Consider the following 21,000-nt stretch of genomic DNA (forward strand, 5'->3'; position numbering starts at 1 on the left):
GGACTCAGAACACTGATTCCTTAAAGACAATTCACATTCCAACACTCGTCCCCCAGAAGATTGGAGATTAATGGTCACATAGGAATGGAATTCTTCCTTCACACCCCATGAATCTCTTTTCTTGTCTGTAAAATGGGGACAATAATTCCAACTCCCAGCTTTGCACTGAAAAAATCAGTGAGATGCCGCTCTTTCGGCTTCACAAAGTGTTTGTTGAATGAACACGCTTTATACTCATTTGTCAGAGATAAAACTCTTTAATCTCAGACCACCCCTCCCAACTCCCGATCCCCACCCACGACTCTCTCCCCCACACAAGGGCCGGAGAGCGAGGGCCCCTGCCCCCCACCTTGGGTGGACGAGGGCCCTTTAAGGCACCTGTGGGGGTGGGGGGAGAGGGGCGGGAGCTGGTGCCGTCCTTGGGTACAAGGACGGGACTACGATTGGCAGGCTGTTATGGGATGGAACCAATGAGAGGGTGTCAGATGCAGGGACAGGATTGGGCCAGCCCTGGAAGGGGGCAGAGGGGTACGTAGTCAGGACTCGGTCAGAAACGACCCCAGTCCCAGTAGTGTAAAGAACATAAATTTAAGGCCGCAGGCCAATCCTGGGTACAGGAGGAAGGTTTGGCCACGCCCTCAGGAGGCTAGAACCAATCAGGCGGGGAAAACCCAGGAAGTGGGGCGGGGGGATGGCTACTCCCAGGATATTGGTTAAGCCCTTTGGGTTCGAGCCAATCAAATGAAGGAGTTGCCCATTCTCTAGGCCGAACTGGCTTGCCACTACCCAATCCTGGGGCTTGACTGTTCTCTTTCAACCAATGCCGCGCGGGCAAAGCCCTTGTTGCTAGGCAAAAAAACGACGGGTAACCCCTGCGAGGGCTTTAAACTAGCCACGCCCCGATTTGGGAGCGACCCAATCCCTTAATCGAACGAATCTGTCGCCGGGCAAAGAAAGCGGCGACAAACCCAATAGGGAAACTAGATAGGTCCCGCTCCTCGGCGCGTGAGAGGGTCGTGGAGGGAAGGACGGCAGGGATTGGGAGGGAGGGGGCAATCCCGGGGCCCCGGGGACCTGAGAGGCCGGTCCCGGGTCGGACTCGGATTGGCCGGCCCCGGGGGCGGGGCAGGGGTGTAGTGTGGGGCGGGGCGGACGCTGGGCCGGGAAGCGCTCTCCCCCGGCCTCAGTATTTCCGCTTCAACTTCTGGAAGTCGCTGGTGTTGAGCCGCGGCCGCGGCAGGTCCCCGAAGACCTGGGTGTCCTCGGCCTCCCGCAGCACCAGCGCGCGCATGCTCGCCGCGATGCGGTCCAGGTCCGGCGAAGAGGGCTGCGGGACCGGGGCGGGGTCAGCGCCCGCTGCGGCTCCGCCCTCGCCCCACCCCTCCCCCACTCCCGCCCCAGCACTTTGCCTACAGCAACGAAGGCCCCTTACCCTGACTTGCTCCGCGTAAGATCCTCCTACCAAACTCAAAACACCACCTCCTCCATGAAGCCTTCCTGCCCCTCTCCTCCCCTTCTTGGCCTGACTCTATGTGCAAGAACAGCCACCTGTCCCACTGCCCTTCCAGTTCCTTCTTACACAGCGGAACTATGCTGCTCTGGTGACCATCACTCTGCTGACCATCAAGGCTGTGTGCATCCAGAGAAAGTCAGGTCTAAAGATTTGGGTTGGGCTTGGCACTGAGTCACGGACAATCAGGCCTCTGCCACCGGCTAGCTGTCAACAAGCATTTCATCTCCTGAGGCTTTGGTCTCCCCTTTTAAAACGCGCGGCTGATGACAGAGCCTGAGACGATCAGCACAGTGATTGCTCAAGTACTGTCCACTACCATGCTGCCCGCGCTGTAGGGAAAGGATCCCTCTTCTGGTTGGCCTCCCCCAAGGAGGGGCCCTGTCATCCTGTCTGCAGCCCCAGCAGCTAGTGCAATCTCCCAGATGGCCTGATGCCTCGAGCTGGGTCCGGCCTTCCCTAGAATGGGAGAGGCCCTGGACAGAGGCTGGACCTCCGCCCATTCAGAGACCAGCCCAGCGCCACCACTCGGGCCTCAAACATTGTTAACTGGGCTTCCCCCAGGGGCAGCGCAGATAGCAGCAGCAGCAGCGGATGGTGGCTGCCACTGTGTGAATGAGCCCCCTGAGAGGCACCAAGGGGAAGGGGACCATGAGACCGCAGGGCCTCCACCCTTGCCATCTGTCACTCCTTTCAGAAAGGAGGCTGCGTTCCAATCCCAGCCCTGCCCCTCCCAAGCTGAGGTCTCCGGAAAGTCACAGATACTCCCTGTGCCTCGGGGAGGTTCAGGGCTAGGTGAGGAAGAGCCACCCAGGCCAGCCCATGAAGGCCACAGGGAGAACTGGATGGGAGGCGGTGGGGGAGGGCAAATTCCAGGAAGAGCCAGGAACCTGCAGGGTGGGGACAGAAGGTGATCTAACCCCTCTGAGCCTCAGTTTCCCTTTCTGGAAGGGATATCAAAATATCCGTGTCTTGGCTGGAGCAAGTATTCCGTAAATGAAGCTGTTCCTGAAAACCCAGAAGAGACCTTCTCTGCAAGGCACTGGGGTACATTGTAAGGCTGCAGCTGTTAAACCTTTAGGGTTCTGGCCCCAAAACCTGCCTCACGAGGTGGAGGGCAAGATCAATCCTAGGAAATGTGGCTTCCATCCCTGAGGGCTTCCTGGAGGAAGTGGCTCTGAGTCCCTCCCTCCACCCTCCTCTCCTCTCCTCCCCTTTGCTCCTCACCGGCCCGTTCTCCTCATCCGATGACCGTGCTTCTGTCCTCTTCTCCTTGAAGGCCCAGACGGGCACGGACACGGGCAGGGACTTGGCATACTGCTGTGTGGGCAAGGCTGAGGCCGGGGGCACTGAGTAGGCTGGGGGGCCAGCAGGGGTCTCCTCACTCAGGCTGCCATCTGGGAGAGAGGGCAGACTTCAGCCTCTGCCTTTGCCTTCATCCCAGCACCCCCCAGGGGTGGGGACAGCCTGGGACTCTTACCATCTGTGCTCTCGGGGTCCGACTCACAGAAGGGGGGCAGGTCCTGGAGTGTGGCGTCCTCGTCCATCACAAAGAGCCCTGTGGGTGTTAGCGGCCCAGGCCGGTCAGGTCCCTGCTACTCTTGGCTCCAGCCACCTCCCACCGCCCCCGCCTCCCCAGTCCTCGCATCCGCCAGGCCCTTGCAAGCCACAGGGCTCCTGGAATCGTTCCCTCTGCCTCAAACACCCTTCTCCTAGTTATCTGCCTGGTCATCCGCACAAATCCAGTTTCTGTCTGGTACACCCTCGGACGAAAGCAACTGGCTGAACAGACATGAGATCCGCACGACGTCTGGGATGAAGGACTCAAAATACAGACCGAGTATGAGACGATTATGATCGCTGTTTGACCGACGGGAGGCACAGAAAAGTTAAACCACTTGCCCCAAGTCTCCCACTTAATAACCATGTCACTGGGATCTGAACCCGGGCCACCTGGCTCCGAGGCTGTGCCCTGAACCCTATGCGGGTTTTCTCCAGTGAGGAAGCCAGCGTTAGTAGTAATGACAAATGAGTAAGTCCTGCTTCCTGAGTCCTTCCTGCAAACTCCTAATCACTCTTCAAAGCCCGAACGTTATAGTCCAGTCTCTTCGAAGTATCCAACCTCTGGATTCCCCTCCAAAACAGCCAGTGGCTTTTCCTTCTGGCCTCCTTAAGCCGTTGCCTGTGCCCCTGACTCCTCTGTAACTCCCATCTTTGTTCTCACAAGCATTAGCCACCACATGTTTGGAAACAATTCCTGTTCTGCTCAAGCTCCCAGCTCCGGTCCCGACCCCATGGGCTCCACAGGGCACTGCCTCCTGTCAGGACTTTCAATTCCTTGGCCAGACAGGGAGTCTCGCCAAGAAAAGGGCCCAAGGGGCACCTGACTGGCTCATCTGCCTTCGACTCAGGTCATGATCCCAGGATGCTGGGATGGAGCCCCACATAGGGCTCCCTGCTCAGCAGGGAGTCTGCTTCTCCCTCTCCTGCTCCCCCTACTTATGCTCACACTCTCTCTCTGTAACAAATAAGTAAATAAATTCTTTTAAAAGGGGGGGGGGGCGAGGCCTGAGTTGCTTTGTGTCTCTGTCTGGCACCTTCCAGCCCAGAGCTGGCCCCAGGTTAACATGTAGGGATACAGGCTCGGAGAGGGGCCATGACCTGCTCAGAGTCACACAGCGGGGCACAGGCAAGCCAGCCCGCTGCCCCAGGCTGTCTGTGATTGCGGCTGCCCCGGAACACCAGGGCTCAGAGACAGGCAAGTCCCACCCCCCCAGGAAAACTGCCCTTGGAGGCAACTTGCCAAGCCAAGAGCCACCCAGCCCCCACCTGTCTCACCTCCGTTGTCGCTGACACCCAGCCGCTCCCCAGAGGTCTCAGTCTCTGTTGGCTCGTCCTCATCTTCATCGTCATCCTCCCTGGCCAGGGTAGGCCGAGGTGGGCTCCGCGCAGGACTGGGTGGCTGTGGTGCTGGCGGGGGTGCGGGGGGCCGGGCAGCGGCGGCGGCCCTGTGGGCCAGGGCGATGTCGTGGAGGCAGCGGCGGGCGGCCTCGGCCAGAGCCCCACGGCCGTGGGCTGCATAGGCACAGGGACCCGGGCGGGGCGGCGGGGGTGGCGCAGCAGTCAGCAGCACCAGCTCCGTGCCTGTGCGGGCCCGGAAGCGCTCAGCGGCCCCCACCACCGCCTCCCACAGCTCCTCGGGGCGCCCCGACGCCATCCACGCCCTGCAGAGCAGAGCAGGACAGAGAGCTGAAGCCCAGCGGATTGACTGCGCAGTCTACACCTGCCCCCAGGCGTCCATCTGCCCCTAGACACCACTCCCATCCCTCCGGGCCACCTTGTCCCCAGCTGGGCTCATCCCCTTCCCCCAAATTCCTCCCCATCCGGACCTCCAGACTCCGTCCGTCCCCAACCCTCCAGCCCCATCCTTCCTGGTCCATCCAGTTTTCACAGCCCCAGTCCCCTGCCCTTCGCCCTGCCGTGTTCAATACAGAACCACCAGCCACATGTGACTAAGGAGCACATGAGATGTGGCAGGTCCAAGGGGAGCGGGACCAGGAGCACGAAATCCACACTGGCGTTTGAGGACTTCGTACAAAGAGGGAGGATGTCAAAGGTCTCAGTGGTAGTCTGTCGAAAACACGACATTTCAGACATAATGGCTAAATAAACTATATGGTGGAAATGAATTTCATCTGTTTTCCTTCTACTTTTTTAATGTGGCTTCCAGGAGATTTGACATGACAGGCCTGGCCAGCACTGCTTTTGCTGGACCATGGTTCCCACCTCTTCCTGAACCTCTCAGCCTTCCCCTGCCCCTCCCTAGTCTCCCCAGCACAGAGTTGTGGCCGCTCAGCCTCACACGCTTCCAGACTTCTGAGGCCTGAGGCCTACAGTCCAGATCCCGTGTCCACCAGTTACTTGTCAATCTTTCTCTCACCCTAGCATGGAAGGAGCTTTCCCTCACCCCAGATCAGATCAGTCCCCCCTCTTCGGGCTACGACGTCTGTGAATCCTCCCATTCTAGCACAGGGTGCTCTGGGGGAGGACTGTGTGGGTCCACCTCCGTCTCCCCAGTCACTGTGGAGCTACCCGAGGGAGAGCCTGGAAGGCTGATCCCAGAGCCACCAGCCTTGCCCCTCTCAGTGGCAGGCCTCAGAGAGTAGGGGCGGAGCTCTCGCTGAGACTCCATACATGAAGCTCTGTACTTCCGAAAAGACTGTTCTGCCAGTTCCTCTGGAAGTCGTCCCTGATCCCCCAGGATGGATCAGCTGATCCTGATTCTGATTCTGATCCTGATTCCCTAGACGCACAGTGCCCTGGGCTACCTCCATTACAGCTCACCGTCCCTTGAGCTTAAGACAACTGTACCTCTGTCTGCCTCCTCCATCACACTGTGAGCTCCCCAAGGTCAAGATAAAAAGAGCAAAGGGTTGGGACGCCTGGCTGGCACAACTGGAAGAGTATGCGACTCCTGATCTTGGGGTCATGAGTTTGAGCCCCACACTGGGTATAGAGATTACTTAAATAAAGGACAAACTTAAAATAAGAGAAAGAGAGAGAGAAAAGAGCCAGGGGCACGGGGGCTGGCTTCCTGCCATCTCAAACCTGCTGTGTGACCTTGGAGCACTCACTGGCCCTCTCTGTGCCTCACTTTTCTTCCTCCTGTAGAGTGGTTGAGCGAGGGCGGCTGGGAAGCTGAGGAGCCTCCTCAAGGAGGTAGGGGGCACCCCCCCCCCCCCACTGGAGGAATTCAAGCAAGGTTCTAGTCCAGCCAGGGTCATGTGTAGCCTGATTTCAATTTGCTGGCCCTTTTCAACTCCTAAACACATAAGCCAATGTTTGCTGAGCACCGACTCTGTGTAGGGAGCCCACATCTGTCATTTCACTTCCGACCTGACCCACTAAGGTGCGAGCTGTTCCCTCCCAGACGAGACAAGCAAGGCTCGTGGAGTACAAAGCCCCTGCTGGAAGCCACAGGCAGCAAGAACATAACCAGCACTATTCGTGACAGACCTCAGAGCATATTCACCCAGCGCTTCCCACAGGCCAGGCAGGGATGCCAAGCAGGTCGTCACCATTCTCATCCCACCCTCTCCCCAACCCTACCAGGGAGGGGCTGTTATCACCCCACTTCAGCTGCAAACTGAGGGCCAGGGAGATTCACTATTTTGATTAGGGTCATAGGGCTGGAGAGGAGAGCCTGTTCTTAGTCCCAAATGCCATCTTGCCTTCCTTAGCAGGAAAGTTTTATGTCCAGATGGGGAAATTGAGACTCAGAGAGCCTCAGGGACTTGTCAGAGGGCCCAGAAGTTAAATGGGTCAGAGTAGGACTGACTCTGCTCTCTGCCTGACTCCAAAATCCAACAGAACTGAGAGGCGGCTAAGGGTCTCCCCTAGCTGACGGAGGAAACCAAGGCTCAGGGCAGGGAAATGATTGACCCAAGGTCACACAGCCTGGCTGTGTTAGGCCTGGGGCTCTCACATCCCTGGGACATCAGGATTGCACTCTCTGTCCTAGATCTTAGGGTAGTTACAGGACTGAAAAGATTGAAATGGGGGAGAGTGGGTGGGAGGGTCCCCCCCGCTGTAAGGAGGAGGCCTGGGCAAACAGGAGGAGGGTAACTCACGCCTCTCTGCGAAGGCCTGAGGGCTCTCTGGAGTGAGTTCTCCAAAAGTAGAGTGGCCAAGACCAGGGAAGACGCCACCCTTCCAGCTGCTGGAGGAAGTCCTGCATCCTCTAAGGAGCTCAGAGATGGATGGAGGGTTCCCCAGCCCCCCAAACTGAGGACTTTAGGATTAAGGAAAGGTGAGACCTGTCCCCCACAGGAAGGGGAGGGGAGAGCGAAAGTAACTGGCTTCTTAGTACGAGGCGAGGAGGTGAACTGAAGAAAATGACTCTAGGGAGAGGTGAGGAAAGAAGCGAAGTCCGCCAAAGAATGAGGGATGCTAGTGAAGCCCCCTTCCAACCACCTGTCAAAGTGGCAGTGCCTCCCACCCCCCAAAGTGGGAGAAACTCGAGGATGCCCTCCCCACCCACTACGCCGCGTAGCCCGGGGAAAGTTGAACGTCTGGGCATTTCCTTGACCTCTCAGGGACCTCCCCCCCCCACCTCGGCGGGGGTCCAGGAAAAACCCACTTGTCTAGGAAGAAAACAGGAAATCCCGCCCAGGTGGGGGCCAGGACCGGAAGTCCCGCCTTTGGACGGGTGAGGGGCGCCCCCAGGACCCCCAGAGCAACCCCCAGACCCCGTGGAGATGATCCACGACCAAGGCAAGGATCCTCGTGGGTCTGGAGACCGGAAGATAAGGCTGTCTAGGTTTTGCCTTGGGTCAGACACGACGGTTCCCGCGGGCGACCCCTTTCCAGCGCTGAGCGTAGGGTCGCTGGAAAATCTCTGCCCTCTGATCTACGCAGGCCATACCCCTCCCGCGACCGGCTCGCCCTCCCAGCGCCCCTCTCCTCTGGACGGCCAAATCCTCCCCACACCGCGGTTCACAACGCCGCCTCCACTCACGTGCCCGTAGCCAGCATGGCCGGCCCGGCGCCGTCGCCGCCCTCAAAAGACATGGCGGCGCCTTGCGTCACTTCCGCGAGGCTGGCCCGCCTCCACGCTGCATACTCCGCCTCCCTCATCCGGCCGCCCGAGACCAAAATGGCCACGGGAACATCATCGGATCACAGTGGGGCAATGGCGACAGCAGGGTGCCCATAAGAAAGATGGTGAAAGAACGGCTTCAGCTTGCCCGGAAACGAGACAGAACCATTTCGATTTGCTCCAAATACGGCCGTCGCCACGTGCATTCTTAGGACCACAGTAAACTAAGGCCAGCGACCTGACGCCCCTTACCCATCGTCGACCTTTTCCACAGAAGTGGAGGAAAGCAGTGCCCATTAACGACATGGCATCGCTTGCCCAAAATGTATATGGATTCTCCCTCCAACTTATCCCCCTTCAGCACCAAAGTGGGGAAAGATCCAATAAGGCGACTTATTTTGCTTCGGTTTGCCAGGCTTCAATATGGCGGCTCAGGCCGCCGCCTCCCGACGGTGACTCAGGAATTCGACGGGGTCCGCTTCGTTCCCAGGGATACTGACGGCTTCATCCCGTTAACCCAGGTCCCTCGGCACCTCTTGTGACGTACACCTCCTCTCACCTTCTTTTCCTTTACCCGTTTCTTTTCTAGGACCTCGATGTCGCGCCCCTCAGGGAGATGGGACTGCCCCGCATTAACATGGCCGCAGCAGCCAGGCTTTGGCCGTGCCCTCGAGCAAAATGGCATCTCATTGGCTTCGATGCCAGTACACAATATGGAGAAAGAAGCCGGTGTTTTGGCGAGAGCTTGGGCGAGGAGGTGGAGCCCTTGGACCCTCCCCCTTGTTTACTTCGTGGCGGGGGAACAGCACTGCGCTTGCGCACTCTCGCTGGCCTGCTCCACCTTCGCCGTCTGCGCCATGTGACTTACACCCTCGTGGTTCAAGTTCAACCACCCCATTCTGAAAGATGGTTACACCCACTCCTGTTCTAGAACAGGCAAGGGCGCTACCACTGCCCAGGCTTGAGGGGAGTCTCCTATCCGGATGTGACAGCACGATGACCCGGAAAGGGAGAGGGCCGGAGGAGTGGGACCTCGGCGGCGACTATGGAGGGAGCCGGTTACAGGGTAGGCAATGGAAACGCGTTCTTATCTTTCTGTGGATGCGAAGCGACGCCCTCCGGTAGTCGGCTTCGCCCCAACGCCCTGCCCGGGCTCTGGGAACCCCGCTGAGCCTTAGCGAACACACCGTTCGTTTACAAATGCGCTGTCACCCTCTCCTCCACTGCCCTAGGTTAGACGCTTACCTTTTAGCCCCGCCCCGTGGGCGGCCGGGAAGCGACTGTGGGCCCCGCCCCCTGGTGTCTTCCTGCGGTTTGGGTCCCGCCCCTCACTGGTTCCGTCCCCAGGTGGTGTTTGAGAAAGGTGGCGTGTACTTGCACACCAGTGCTAAGAAGCACCAAGACCCGGACTCCCTCATCGCTGGCGTCATCCGCGTTGTGGAGAAGGTGGGCCGGAAGGGAGCAGGGCTCGGGCAGGCCCAGAGCCGGTTGGAGGCGGCATCTGGAGGCGTACGGTCTGGAGGTCCCGATGGGACTGTGGGAAGGCAGGGGGTGCGGACTGGAGCGACAGAAGGGGCTTTGTAAGTCTGAGGGGCCAGAGGAGGGAAGAAGTCTGGAAATACGACTTGGGGAGATTGGGGGACGGGGGGATGTCCCTCCAAATCCTCTTTTTTTTTCTCAGGACAGTGATGTCCTTCTGCACTGGGTTCCGGTAGAGGAGGCTGGAGATTCCACCCAAATTCTTTTCTCCAAGAAGGTAGGCTTTCCTCCGTTCCCTTTTCTCCACTTGTTTTTTCCCAGGTTGGGGCAGTGGAAGACATTTGAAGGACCTGGGTGTAATCTCAGACTTACTCTTGGAGCATATATGATCCTGGTTGGGGTCTAGGCTCTCTTGGCCCCTTGGTTTTCTTTTCTCTGTGAAATGGGGCTGAAGGTGCCCATTTGAAAGAAAGCAGACACCATGAGATTCATAGCGGTGGGGAGGCAACCCTCTCATCCCCTTTCCTTTTTGGGAGAGCCCTGTGATGGTGCAGGAGGTCAACACAGCCCTTGGATTCAGGTTTCACGGGCTCTTAGTCCACAAGAACTTGAAGGGGTGTGGCATTTCCCCAGGGGCAGAAAAGTATACTTTCTAGGGCTTCTTCCTACTCTCAGTACCAGACTTTGCTCTTCTCGTTATGAGAGATTCCTGAGGCTTTTATTAGAGATTGTTACAGACTTTTCATCACCAGGCCCTGTGCTGGGACCCAGAGATGAGTTTACCCCAGACCCTGCCTCAGTCTTCACCCTCATTCTATTTTGGGAAACTGAGGCACAATGATTGGAAGCCCCTTTTGTAAGGTCAGAAAGCTAGGAAGTGTTGGAACTGTGGTTTGAATCCAGACTCTGTGGTTTCAAAGGCATGCCCCTTTCTGGAGGGAGCAGGTATTTGCGCTGAAACTCTAAGGATGAGAAGGGGGCAAGAAGGTATTTCAGGGACAGCAGGAGGAAGGGTATTTCAGGATACAGGAGGAGATGGGATGTCTCTGTAGAGGGGGGTTTGCTGGGATGATGGTTGGGCCTGAAATGCCCAGCTGAGAAGCTTGGACTGTGTTCTGGGGGTCCCCCGGGGAACCATGGGAAGAGAAGGGTGTGGATGTGGAAAGCTCCGTTGGGAAACCCATGCGGGGGATGGGCAGAAGGGCTAAATGGAGGGAGGATGGAGGCTGGGAGGTCAGGGAGGTTAGAATGATGGGTCAGGGAGAGAGAAGGAAGCCTCACCTGGGGCAGTGGTGTTTGAATTACCTGGTGGGAGTGGGTAACAAATGGAGATTCCAGAATTCTGCGGAGGAACCCGGCTTCCCAGGGTTGAGGAAGAAGCAACCAGCATTCTGCATTTTTCGTCAGCCTCACAGGCCAGCTGAGTGCCTTTCTTGAAAATGTGGCTGTCCTCCTCGGTCCTCTCGTTTTTGATTAACAGATACCCACTGAGGCAGGCTTCAGTGGAAAAGGCACGTACGCACGCAGGATACACTTGGCTCCAAGGAACACAAAATCAGGCTGGTGACAAGTTAAGGAGACAAATTTATTCCTCTCCTCTCACAAGACACTCGGAGAGATGGAGCTGATGGCCTTGGCTGGCGACGTCAGGGCCTGATCACCGAGACCCTCCTGTGCATGCCCTGGTCACCTTTAGATGACTCGTTCAGTCTCACCTCCTTTTAAGGCAGGAAGAGGGGGGCGAGCAGGGTGCCAGTCACATCTCTTCTGCTCATCGGGAAAAGCAAGACGTTTCCCAGACTCTGCATCAGCGAGGAGTTTTCGGCTGCGTGGGATAGAAACAGAAGTGACAGCAGCTTCAGCTGCATAGAAGCGCCTGCCTCTCCCGTAGAAAAGGCTACGTGTCACCACCAACCTGGCTCCTTCCAGCATTGCTCTGCCATCCTCACGGCTGCCTTGTGGTCCAAAAAGGCTACTGGAGCTCCAGTTTTTTGGGACTGGTTTCGCTCCCTGTGTTGCAGGTTGACTGAGGAGCTCTGTTCGTCGTGATTGGTCAGGGAAGCATGCTGCTAGAGCAGTTACATTCCTTGTGACAGAGGGCAAGAGCTCTTCCCTGGCAGTTTTTTTTTTTTTTAAAGATTTTATTTATTTATTTGACAGAGAGAGATCACAAGTAGGCAGAGCAGCAGGCAGAGAGAGAGGGAAGCAGGCTCCCCGCAGAGCAGAGAGCCCGATGCGGGGCTCGATCCCAGGACCCTGAGATCATGACCTGAGCCGAAGGCAGAGGCTTCAACCCACTGAGCCACCCAGGCACCCCTCTTCCCTGGCAGTTAAACAGTCCATCCTGGAAGGGGTACCTCGCAGTCCCCTGGTCAGATCCAGCTACATGGCTACACCCAGCCGGCAGAGCTCAGGGAGCTGTGATCCTGCTGTGTGCCCAAGAGGCAGAGGGCTGCAAACGCTGGCGGAAGGCGGTGTTGACTCTCATTATGTTATGTAAACGTTGGTGAAATATCCCATTCGCCCCACAAGACACGGGATGGCTTTGCTGGGGCTGACTCAGCAGCCTCGTGGACAGGTGTCTCTGTGACTCCCCTCATGGCCCTAGTTGGCTGCCAAAGCTCCAGACGCCGTGTTGTCCTTCCACAGCCTCCAAAGACTGGCCTGAATAGGGTGGTGGTCACTTATATAGGTGCACTTTTTTTTTTTTTTAAGATTTTAATTTATTTATTTGACAGACAGAGATCACAGGTAGGCAGAGAAGCAGGCAGAGAGAGGGAGGAGGAAGCAGGCTCCCTGCTGAGCAGAGAGCCCGATGCGGCGCTCGATCCCAGGACGCTGGGATCATGACCTGAGCCGAAGGCAGAGGCTTTAACCCACTGAGCCACCCAGGCGCCCCTGTAGGTGCCCTTTTTTATCAGGAATTTTCCTCCTTTTAAACTCTCCAGAGGTGGCATCTTGGCTCCCAGTGGCAGGAGACGGAACCACAAGGAAGGCTGAGAAAGCAAACAGTGGGAGGCTTTGTTGTGGGAGGGGCTTTGTGAACCTGGAAGGAGCAGAGAAACGGCTTTTGGGTGGACTCATTGTCTGGGTCCTCCCAACAAGGACCCTCGTGTAGGGTTTTATTGCGGGAGTCCTGGGACACTCCAGTTACTTTCAGCAGGAAGGGATTCAAGGCAGACCAGTAGAGGCTTGGCGAATTTGTACAAGAGCTGGCAGAACAGGACTGACCCTGCAGAACTGACCTGCCCAGGGAGCTGCCACCACCTCTGAAATGAGGGCAGTGGGGAGAGATCATCGTGGAGCCTGCGGAGACCCAAGAACACTACCACCCGAGCTGCCACCCAAGGGCCGGAAGCCACTGGGCCCTCACCAAGCCAGTGACTGGGCGCTGGGACACAGAGCTAGCCACCACCTCCACCCTAGTCACCTCTCTTGGGGAAAACAGGAGCCTCCCTCGTCAGCACACCCGCCTGCCCCTGCCTCCTTCCTGCCTTCTGCCTCCACCTTGTGGTGTGACCCGTAGCTGCAAAGGAGTCTGGGAAATGTAGTTTTCGCCTTCCAGCCTCTGCCTGACAGAAAGGCATACGCTAGCCCGTGAAAGGGACTCCTAGTCTCTGCAGCTCTCCTGTACTTTGTCCCCTCCCTGTCCTTCCCCACGGCCTGTGGTCAGCACTGTTGGCTGATTGCACTGTCGTCTGCCTCAGTTTCCCTATTTGTTTACTGGGGCTGCCTTCCAGGGCAGCCTTGCGGCTCAGATCTGGAAACCCTGAATCCACAGCGCCGCACTCTCTTCTCTTCCTTTCCTCTCCCAAGGACGTCAGTGGTGGTGATTCCTGCACCTCTGAGGAGGAACCAACCTTTGACCCTGGCTATGAACCCGACTGGGCTGTCATCAGCACTGTGCGGCCACAATCTCGTCACTTAGAGCCCACCAGAGGTAGGCTGAGCCCGGGCCCCTGAGGGGCAGGTGGAGACACGTCTTAGCCTCAGAGGTCAAGGCTCCACAGACTTTGCTGGCCATAGTCAAGGTGACCGTCCGTTGCTGGCCTTCCAGTCTCAGGCACGTGGATCGGGGTGCAGCGCTGTCCCCGGCCCAGGTCCCGCCTGGCTGGGTCTCCAGGGTTTGCAGTCTTGCTCATCTTTCCAGACTCCTGGGTGGGTTGTGGGCACCCCTGCAGGAATCCTCTGCTTGTGAAGGTGTCCAGGCTGTGGCGGTGACAGTTGTGGGGTGAGAGGGTGATTTGGGCTATCCTGGAGTCCTACAAGGTTCTGGGGGCACCAGAGGAGGCATCCGGCCCCTCCGGAGAATGGAGAAGCCTTCCAGGAGGTGGTGATGCCAGCTCCTGGCCCTGGGGGCACCTGGGAGTTTTCTCCCCAGCAGAGAAGGTAGCCATGCAAGGCCAGAGGCCCTGGGTGTGTTTAGGACACTGGAGTGTGGGGTCTGGGGTGAAGGAAGGGCTGGAGATGAGATGCGTGGGGGGCAGGAGATGGACCTCAGGGAACTGCCACCAGGTTAAGAACACAGTCTTCGCTCTGAGGGCCACAGGGAGCCAAGGGAGATTTTCGAGCAAGTCAGTTGTGTTTCCAAGGAGACGTGGCTCCCCATGGATATCTGTGCTACCTCTGCCTCCCCAGGCCTGCTCCCAACATGTGCTCTTCCCCAGGTACAGAGCCCAGTTCCCCTCGGGGCTCCTGGGCCTTCACGGTGAGTCTCGGGGAGCTCAAGTCCATCCGCCGGTCCAAGCCGGGCCTCAGCTGGGCCTACCTGGTTCTGGTGACCCAGGCTGGGGGCTCCCTGCCTGCCCTGCACTTTCACCGAGGGGGGACCCGCGCCCTTCTCCGGGTCCTCAGCCGCTACCTGCTCTTGGCCAGGTGAGCCTTTTCCCAGCACCGGGCCTTTGTGGCAGGCCCTGGCCCCCTGCGGCCGCAGCCTGGCCCCTCAGGGCTGTCAAGCAGATTTAAAGTTAGACAAAGGGGGCGGCACCTGGGTGGCTCGGGTCAGGATCCCAGAGTCCTGGGGTCGAGCCCCGTGTCAGGCTCCCGGCTCGGCAGGAAGCCTGCTTCCCCCTCTCCCAACTCCTGCTGCTTGTGTTCTCTCTCTCACTGTCTAATAAATAAATAAAATATTAAAAAAACAAACAAACAAAGGCAGATGAAGGGAATCAGCTGATACGTGTAATCACAAAGCCAAGGCGGGGTTTGATTTCAGGCAGGCCTTGGGTCCTGGAACTTAGGAAGAATTGCTCTTTTTCCCCCTTAAGTTGGTATTGTTCTCCGGGGGTCCCTTAGCAGCCCTGGTGACCGAAGCAGCTCCTTCCCCAGCAGCATCCCGGAGCTGCCTCTCCCTGGCCGGTCCCTGAATCGGTTCCTGTGGGAGGCAGGAGGGCCTTGGCCCTCAGTGGCCAGCCCTGGGTTGAGTGTCCACCCCTGGGGTCCAGCTGTGGTCAGGCTGTAGGTGAGGGACTCCCCAGGGGCGGTTGGACTGAGAGGGGGAGGGGACGCACGCGGGGCCCTCTGCCTGGGTGTCACCACATTGCCCCTCCTCAGCTCCCCGCAGGACCCCCGCCTCTACCTTGTCTTCCCCCACGACTCCTCGGCCCTCTCCAGCTCCTTCCATCACCTCCAGCTCTTCGACCAGGACAGCTCCAACGTGGTGTCTGTGAGTGTCCCACTGACCAGCCTGGCCCTGTGGGCAGGGAGGGGCGGACCGGACTGGGTGAGGAAGGGTGGGGTGCGGCTGTGAGCACCCTGTTGGCCCTGTCCGCAGCGCTTTCTCCAGGACCCTTACTCCACCACCTTCAGCAGCTTCTCCCGTGTGACCAACTTCTTCAGGGGAGCCCTGCAGCCACACCCAGAGGGGGCCTCCCCTGACCTTCTTCCACCCCCTGATGACGAGCCGGAGCCTGGGTTTGAGGTCATTTCCTGTGTGAGTATCAGGTGGACCCTGCTGTCTTCTGGCTGTCACCTGGGCAGGTGATTAGTTCCCTAGGCCTCCTTTTCCCCCAGAACGGGGATGATACAGCACCCTAGTCATAGATCGCATGAGGAGGGACTTCGAGGAGAATGCTTGGAACCTGTGTACCTATTTCCCGTTATGGTGGGGGAAGGGGAGCTTCCTGACACGGAGGTGGCTTTGGTACTGACCCTGGGGAGGGATGCTTCCCACCCTGCGCCTTAACTGTCCTGCAGGTGGGCGGGGCTGGGGCCGGGGAGGGTGTGGGAGGCCCTGAGCTCACCGGCCTTGTGTCACGCAGGTGGAGCTGGGGCCACGGCCGGCCGTGGAGCGGGCACCTCCACTCACCGAGGAGGAGTGGGCCCACCATGTGGGCCCCGAGGGCCGCCTGCGGCAGGTCCCCGTGCTGAAGGCCCGCATCTTCTCCGGGGTGAGGTGCTGACTGTGTGCTGTGGGGTGGGGGGACTAGGTAAGGCTTACGGGCGGCCAGGAGGAGGCCACTCTGAGCCGTTGGCCCCACTCTGTCTCCCAGGGTCTGAGCCCTGGCCTGAGGCGCGAAGCTTGGAAGTTCCTCCTGGGGTACCTCAGCTGGGAGGGCTCAGCCGAGGAGCATAAGGCCCATATGCGCAAGAAAACGTGAGTGAGAGCCCCTGCGGCCACCCCAGCCAACCATGTCCCCCATCCCAGCACGGTACCTGGCCCATCACAGGTGCACCGATGGGCTCGCTCCGCAGTCATCAGTCATGAGCCCACCACGTGCTGGGCACCCGCCGTCACACATGGAGACGGCGGTAAGCAGGCAGGCTCGTCCCCTGTGGGCATCAGTTTTTGTTCTAGCAGTATAATGTCGTAGCTGTCGTCACTCTGCAGCCGGCTTCCTTACGCTGGGGGGCCTGCTTCTCATTCCTGGTACACTACACGTTGTGCCCCTGCTGCGTGTCCTGGTCCCTGCCCTGGTGCTCTCTGTCCGGTGGGGATGACAGACTGAACAAAAGCCCACAGTGGGGTCCCTGGCTAGCTCAGGAGAGTGTGTGACTCTGGATCTTGGGGTCATGAGTTCGAGCCCCATGGTGGGGTACAGGTACAGATCACTTGAAAAAAAAACAACTTTTTTTTTTTTAAAGATTTTATTTATTTATTTGACAGACAGAGATCACAAGTAGCAGAGAGGCAGGCAGAGAGAGAGAGACAGGAGGAAGCAGGCTCCCCACTGAGCAGAAAGCCCGATGCGGGGTTCGATCCCAGGACCCTGGGATCATGACCTGACCCGAAGGCAGAGGCTTAACCCACTGAGCCACCCAGGCGCCCCCCCCCCAAAAAAAAACTTTAAAGAAAAACTCACAAGGACGTTGTGTGTCATGAGAGATGTCAGGAGCGGCACAGGGCAGGGGAGCGGTGGCAAAGATGAGTAGGTAGCCTCCTTCGGCGGCCTCGTGTCTCACCTCCCCTTCCCCCGCACGCAGGGATGAGTACTTCCGAATGAAGCTGCAGTGGAAATCCGTGAGCCCCGAGCAGGAGCGGAGGAACTCACTGCTGCACGGTTACCGCAGCCTCATCGGTAGGCTGCTGGGCAGGGGTGAGGTGCAGACATGGCACATCGGGGAGGGCACAGGGAAGGCCCTTGCCTCCCTAGGAGTAGGGATGATGTCATCTTCAGTGGGGAGATGGGATGGGGCAGGGAAAGGGAGCCCGACTCCTTGGGTTCAAATCCGCTGCCTACTTGCTGTGAGATCTTGACAACTGATTTGCCTCCTTGGGCCTCAGTTTCCCGTCTGTGGATGGTTCAGTAACTCGGTCGCTGGGAGGCTGTAGCGATCTGGCAAGTGGCAAGCATAGTGCCTCATTGGAGGGTGCGCGAGGTGGTTTCCGGACCAACTCACACCGCCTGGGGTCTGCCAAAGGGAGGAGCAGGGGCTGGTGCCTGTGGCCAGGAGGGATGGGCCCCCACAGCATTCTCACTTTCGCATTCTGCGCCCTGTGTTCGCAGAGAGAGATGTGAGCCGTACTGACCGGACCAACAAATTCTATGAGGGTCCGGAGAACCCGGGGCTGGGCCTGCTGAATGACATCCTTCTCACCTACTGCATGTACCACTTTGACCTTGGTGCGATGCCAGCCCCGGGGGGCGCTGGGGGCCAGACCTTCCCTTGGGGGCTGCTGGGGGCCTGGGCTGGGTCCTGACCTTCCCCCCCCCCACCCCCATCCAGGTTACGTCCAGGGCATGAGTGACCTCCTCTCCCCGATCCTCTACGTCATTCAGAACGAGGTGGATGCTTTCTGGTGTTTCTGTGGCTTCATGGAGCTCGTGGTGAGGCCCCAGGCAGGCGCGGAGACAGGGCCCTCCGAGGATGGGTGGGGGTGGTGTCTGCTTCCTCACGTGGCCCTCCCTCCCGCAGCACGGGAACTTCGAGGAGAGTCAGGAGACGATGAAGCGGCAGCTCGGACAACTGCTACTGTTGCTGCGGGTGTTGGACCCGCAGCTCTGCGACTTCCTGGGTGAGTGTCTCTGCGGGCAGGTGGAGGGGGGCGCCCAGAGCCTCCCTTCCTCCACCCTTCCTCCCCCAACCCCCGCCAGTCTCTGGAAGTGGCCACAGATGGGCTCCAGGATGTTCGGGCCTGATCCAGACAAGGGAGACATCCCTGCAAAAGCCGGAACGCAAAATTCCCATGTGAAAGCGGGATCGTGGTTTGGAGCGATCCTCAGCGAGTCCCCGCCCCACGAGCGCGCCCGACGAGCGGGCTCCTCCAGGCTCCCTGCAGTCCCGTGCTTGGCAGATGGGCCTGGGGCCTCGGCATGGCCACTTCCGGGGGTGCCGGGACACCAGCTGCCCGACTGTGCGGCGATCTGTCTTTCTGAACTGTGTACGAGAACAGATCCAACCTGTCCTGCGCACTGTGGTTATTCGCAATTTTCCATCATGAGGAGTATCATCTGGATAGTTCTTTTAGGCTAAATTCCAACAAGTGGCATTATATTCTGGGCGGTATTTTTACGGCTTTTGAAATGTTTGTTCCCATCACTGCTTTCCTGGAAATTCTTAACAGCTGATCTTTCTGCTAGCCGAGTCTGTGTCTGTTTCCTCACACCTCCACCAGCACTGGGTATTGATAGCTTTTATTTTTTCCCTGAGTGTCCTGCATCCCTTTTATGTGATGGTGGGGCACGGAATTAGCTCACCTCATTTGGAGTCTGGAAGGCAGGATGGGAAAGCTTCCTGTTGACCCAGAGCGTTCTTGGCTCAGCTCCGAAGCCTTCCCATGCTGGGCATGAGTTACTTGCCTAGACTGGTAGAGATTCCTACAGCCAGTATAACTTCTTAGAGTCTCGGGCTGACCAGCCTGCACACTGTGAATTAGGAGGGGATTGGAATGGAGTTTGAGCTTGTTCTTTGCGGAGCACCACCCCTCCCACCACTGTCTTCTTCCAGATTCCCAGGACTCTGGCTCCCTCTGCTTCTGCTTCCGGTGGCTCCTTATCTGGTTCAAGAGGGAATTCCCCTTCCCAGATGTCCTTCGGCTGTGGGAGGTGGGCCTGCGGTATGGGTGGGAGGGCAGAGAGGAAAGAGAAACCAGTCAGCTGTCCTGGGCTGGGACGTTGGTGGGAAGTGGGCAGGGGGTAGGGCAGACCTGGGTGCGACTTCAGGCAGAGGCTGGGCCATAAACACCTCGCTCTGGCTCTCCTAGGTGCTGTGGACAGGGCTCCCTGGCCCCAATCTGCACCTGTTGGTGGCCTGTGCCATTCTGGACATGGAGCGTGACACCCTCATGCTTTCTGGCTTCGGCTCCAATGAGATCCTCAAGGTGAGGCCCTGGCTCCTTCCAAGTCCCCCTCCCTGCCCGTCCTGACCTCTGTAAGCGGACATGTTAGCTGAGGTGTGAACTCCGTGGAGGCTGGCACTGTGCCTGTGCCACAGGACCTTAGGGTAGTAGGTACTTCAAATAGGATATGGAAAGTATGGTTAGCTCAGTGGTGAGCACCGTGGCCAGGAGACCCGGCTTGTTTTTCTCCTTTTCCATCCCATCCCTGGCTCCCAACAGTGCCCTCAGAGTGCGGCCAGCCCATGAGGGGGGGACCTGCCCCTTCCCCAGTACATGAACGTGAGTCAGGGTCATGGGGAGAGCTCAGTGTCCTTTCCCTTCGTTGCGGCAAGCGGCCTGAAAGGACATGACCTCCCCTTACCCCCAGCTCCACCCAGTCTGTCTCCTCCGTTGTATCCCCAGCACGAGGCACAGAGTGGGCACTCGGGTGGTGGTGGTTGAGTGCTGGCCGGCAGGCAGGCCGGCCTGACCCACCCCCTCCCACAGCACATCAACGAGCTGACCATGAAGCTGAGCGTGGAGGACGTGCTGACACGGGCGGAGGCCCTCTACAGGCAGCTGACCGCCTGCCCCGTGAGTCTGCCCCTCTCCCACCAGCTTCCCCCCTGCCCCCTCCCTACGGGGGTAAAACTACTGACTTCTGGCCTCTACCCCCACCCCTCCAGGAGCTGCCCCACAACGTGCAGGAGGTCTTGGGTCTGGTGCCCCCCGCAGAGCCCCAGAGTCCCTCGCCCCCTACCTCTCCACTGCCTCTCTCACCCACCCGGGCCCCACCGGCCCCACCGCCCCCCGAGGACACAGCCCCGCAGCCTGACAGCAGCCTGGAGATCCTGCCGGAGGAGGAGGAAGAGGAAAGCGCAGAGTCCTAACCCCCCGGGGCCGGGGCCGGCTGGCCCGCCCAGCACAGGCACTTCATCCTGCTCTCCGAGGCTGGGGAGGAAGGGTGTGAACGGGGCGGGCCTTCCCGCCAGTGCCTCCCGTGCCCTCACGTGAGCTGATTTGCTTACACGGACACTTCTCGTGTCCAGTTGTCCTCGTGTAGGTGGAGGAAGGAGGCTGCCTCTTTGGCATGGACCCGCACGGGGAGGGGGTGGTGGCTCCTGGTCCCTTTTGGACGTGCGGTGGAACCGACACCTGACCACGTGATCCTGATCCAGCCAATGAGACGGAAGAGAAGGCCCCTGTGGGCCGGTGGAGGTAGGGCCCTGACCCCTTCCTGGATCCGGGGCGTTTGGAGGACTGAGGATGTGGTGCTGGGGTATGGCCGCCCCCAGTGCTGTGCGGGGACACATCCTGGACATAACCGAGATGGAAGGGCCTGCAGAACTGTTCAGACGCTCTGGGGACCCTGCTTACCAGCTTCTTGTTATGTGAACAAAAAAATAAACTCGTGTTTAACCTACTGTCCATTGTGTGTGTGTCTGGCATCAGGACTCCATCTGTTTCGTGACAGCCAGAGTGGACACTGATTACCATTTCCCAGGGGCGCAAAGCAGTTTCGGTCCTGTCCCCACTTCCCCAGTGGAGCCCTGCGGCTCAGGGAGAAGTAGGACAGCTTCTGGGGGTTCTAGAATAGGCACACCCTTCTACCGCGAAGACTAATGGCTTTGCTCCACACAACCGGGGAGGACCACAGGG

The 21,000-nt window shown here is 58.7% G+C and overlaps 2 protein-coding genes across 7 annotated transcripts; one reads left to right on the top strand and one right to left on the bottom strand.

Annotated features, from left to right (window-relative positions):
* Positions 1–241: 241 nt before the first annotated feature.
* On the bottom strand, positions 242–8,807 carry AKT1S1 (AKT1 substrate 1). 5 transcript variants are annotated; one of them, XM_047712176.1, is made up of 5 exons: positions 8,668–8,807; positions 4,349–4,734; positions 2,991–3,068; positions 2,738–2,907; positions 242–1,327 (listed from the first exon to the last, which is right to left on the bottom strand). In XM_047712176.1, the coding sequence occupies exons 2-5, from the start codon at positions 4,725–4,727 to the stop codon at positions 1,184–1,186; spliced, it is 771 nt and encodes a 256-aa protein (XP_047568132.1). In that variant the 5' UTR covers positions 4,728–4,734; positions 8,668–8,807; the 3' UTR covers positions 242–1,183. The 5 variants fall into 5 exon arrangements, with proteins under 5 accessions (XP_047568132.1, XP_047568130.1, XP_047568134.1 ...); XM_047712174.1 differs by lacking the exon at positions 8,668–8,807 and adding an exon at positions 8,028–8,199; XM_047712178.1 differs by lacking the exon at positions 8,668–8,807 and adding an exon at positions 7,935–8,024.
* A 172-nt stretch (positions 8,808–8,979) lies between these two features.
* On the top strand, positions 8,980–20,765 carry TBC1D17 (TBC1 domain family member 17). Of its 2 annotated transcripts, XM_047712165.1 has the most exons (17): positions 8,988–9,174; positions 9,456–9,554; positions 9,790–9,864; positions 13,404–13,527; positions 14,255–14,462; positions 15,138–15,249; positions 15,358–15,516; positions 15,845–15,973; positions 16,076–16,179; positions 17,007–17,101; positions 17,531–17,647; positions 17,751–17,851; positions 17,940–18,039; positions 18,972–19,069; positions 19,228–19,344; positions 19,849–19,935; positions 20,028–20,765. In XM_047712165.1, exons 1-17 carry the CDS (start codon positions 9,154–9,156, stop codon positions 20,229–20,231), a joined length of 1,950 nt encoding a protein of 649 aa, XP_047568121.1. In that variant the 5' UTR covers positions 8,988–9,153; the 3' UTR covers positions 20,232–20,765. The 2 variants fall into 2 exon arrangements, with proteins under 2 accessions (XP_047568122.1, XP_047568121.1); XM_047712166.1 differs by lacking the exon at positions 20,028–20,765 and having other exon boundaries at positions 8,980–9,174; positions 19,765–19,896.
* Positions 20,766–21,000: the final 235 nt, after the last annotated feature.

This window comes from Lutra lutra, chromosome 17 (assembly GCF_902655055.1).
Source record: "Lutra lutra chromosome 17, mLutLut1.2, whole genome shotgun sequence".
NCBI lineage: Eukaryota > Metazoa > Chordata > Mammalia > Carnivora > Mustelidae > Lutra > Lutra lutra.

Excerpts from the sequence above, each read along its gene's own strand:
- TBC1D17 (XM_047712165.1), top strand. The coding sequence starts at position 9,154 with ATGGAGGGAGCCGGTTACAGG. Across the intron at positions 9,865-13,403 it reads AAATTCTTTTCTCCAAGAAG|GACGTCAGTGGTGGTGATTC; the intron begins GTAGGCTTTCCT and ends TCCTCTCCCAAG. Across the intron at positions 17,648-17,750 it reads CATGTACCACTTTGACCTTG|GTTACGTCCAGGGCATGAGT; the intron begins GTGCGATGCCAG and ends ACCCCCATCCAG.
- AKT1S1 (XM_047712174.1), bottom strand. The coding sequence starts at position 8,146 with ATGAGGGAGGCGGAGTATGCAGCGTGGAGGCGGGCCAGCCTCGCGGAA. Across the intron at positions 3,069-4,348 it reads GGGTGTCAGCGACAACGGAG|GGCTCTTTGTGATGGACGAG; the intron begins GTGAGACAGGTG and ends TAACACCCACAG. Across the intron at positions 2,908-2,990 it reads GGACCCCGAGAGCACAGATG|ATGGCAGCCTGAGTGAGGAG; the intron begins GTAAGAGTCCCA and ends CCTCTCTCCCAG.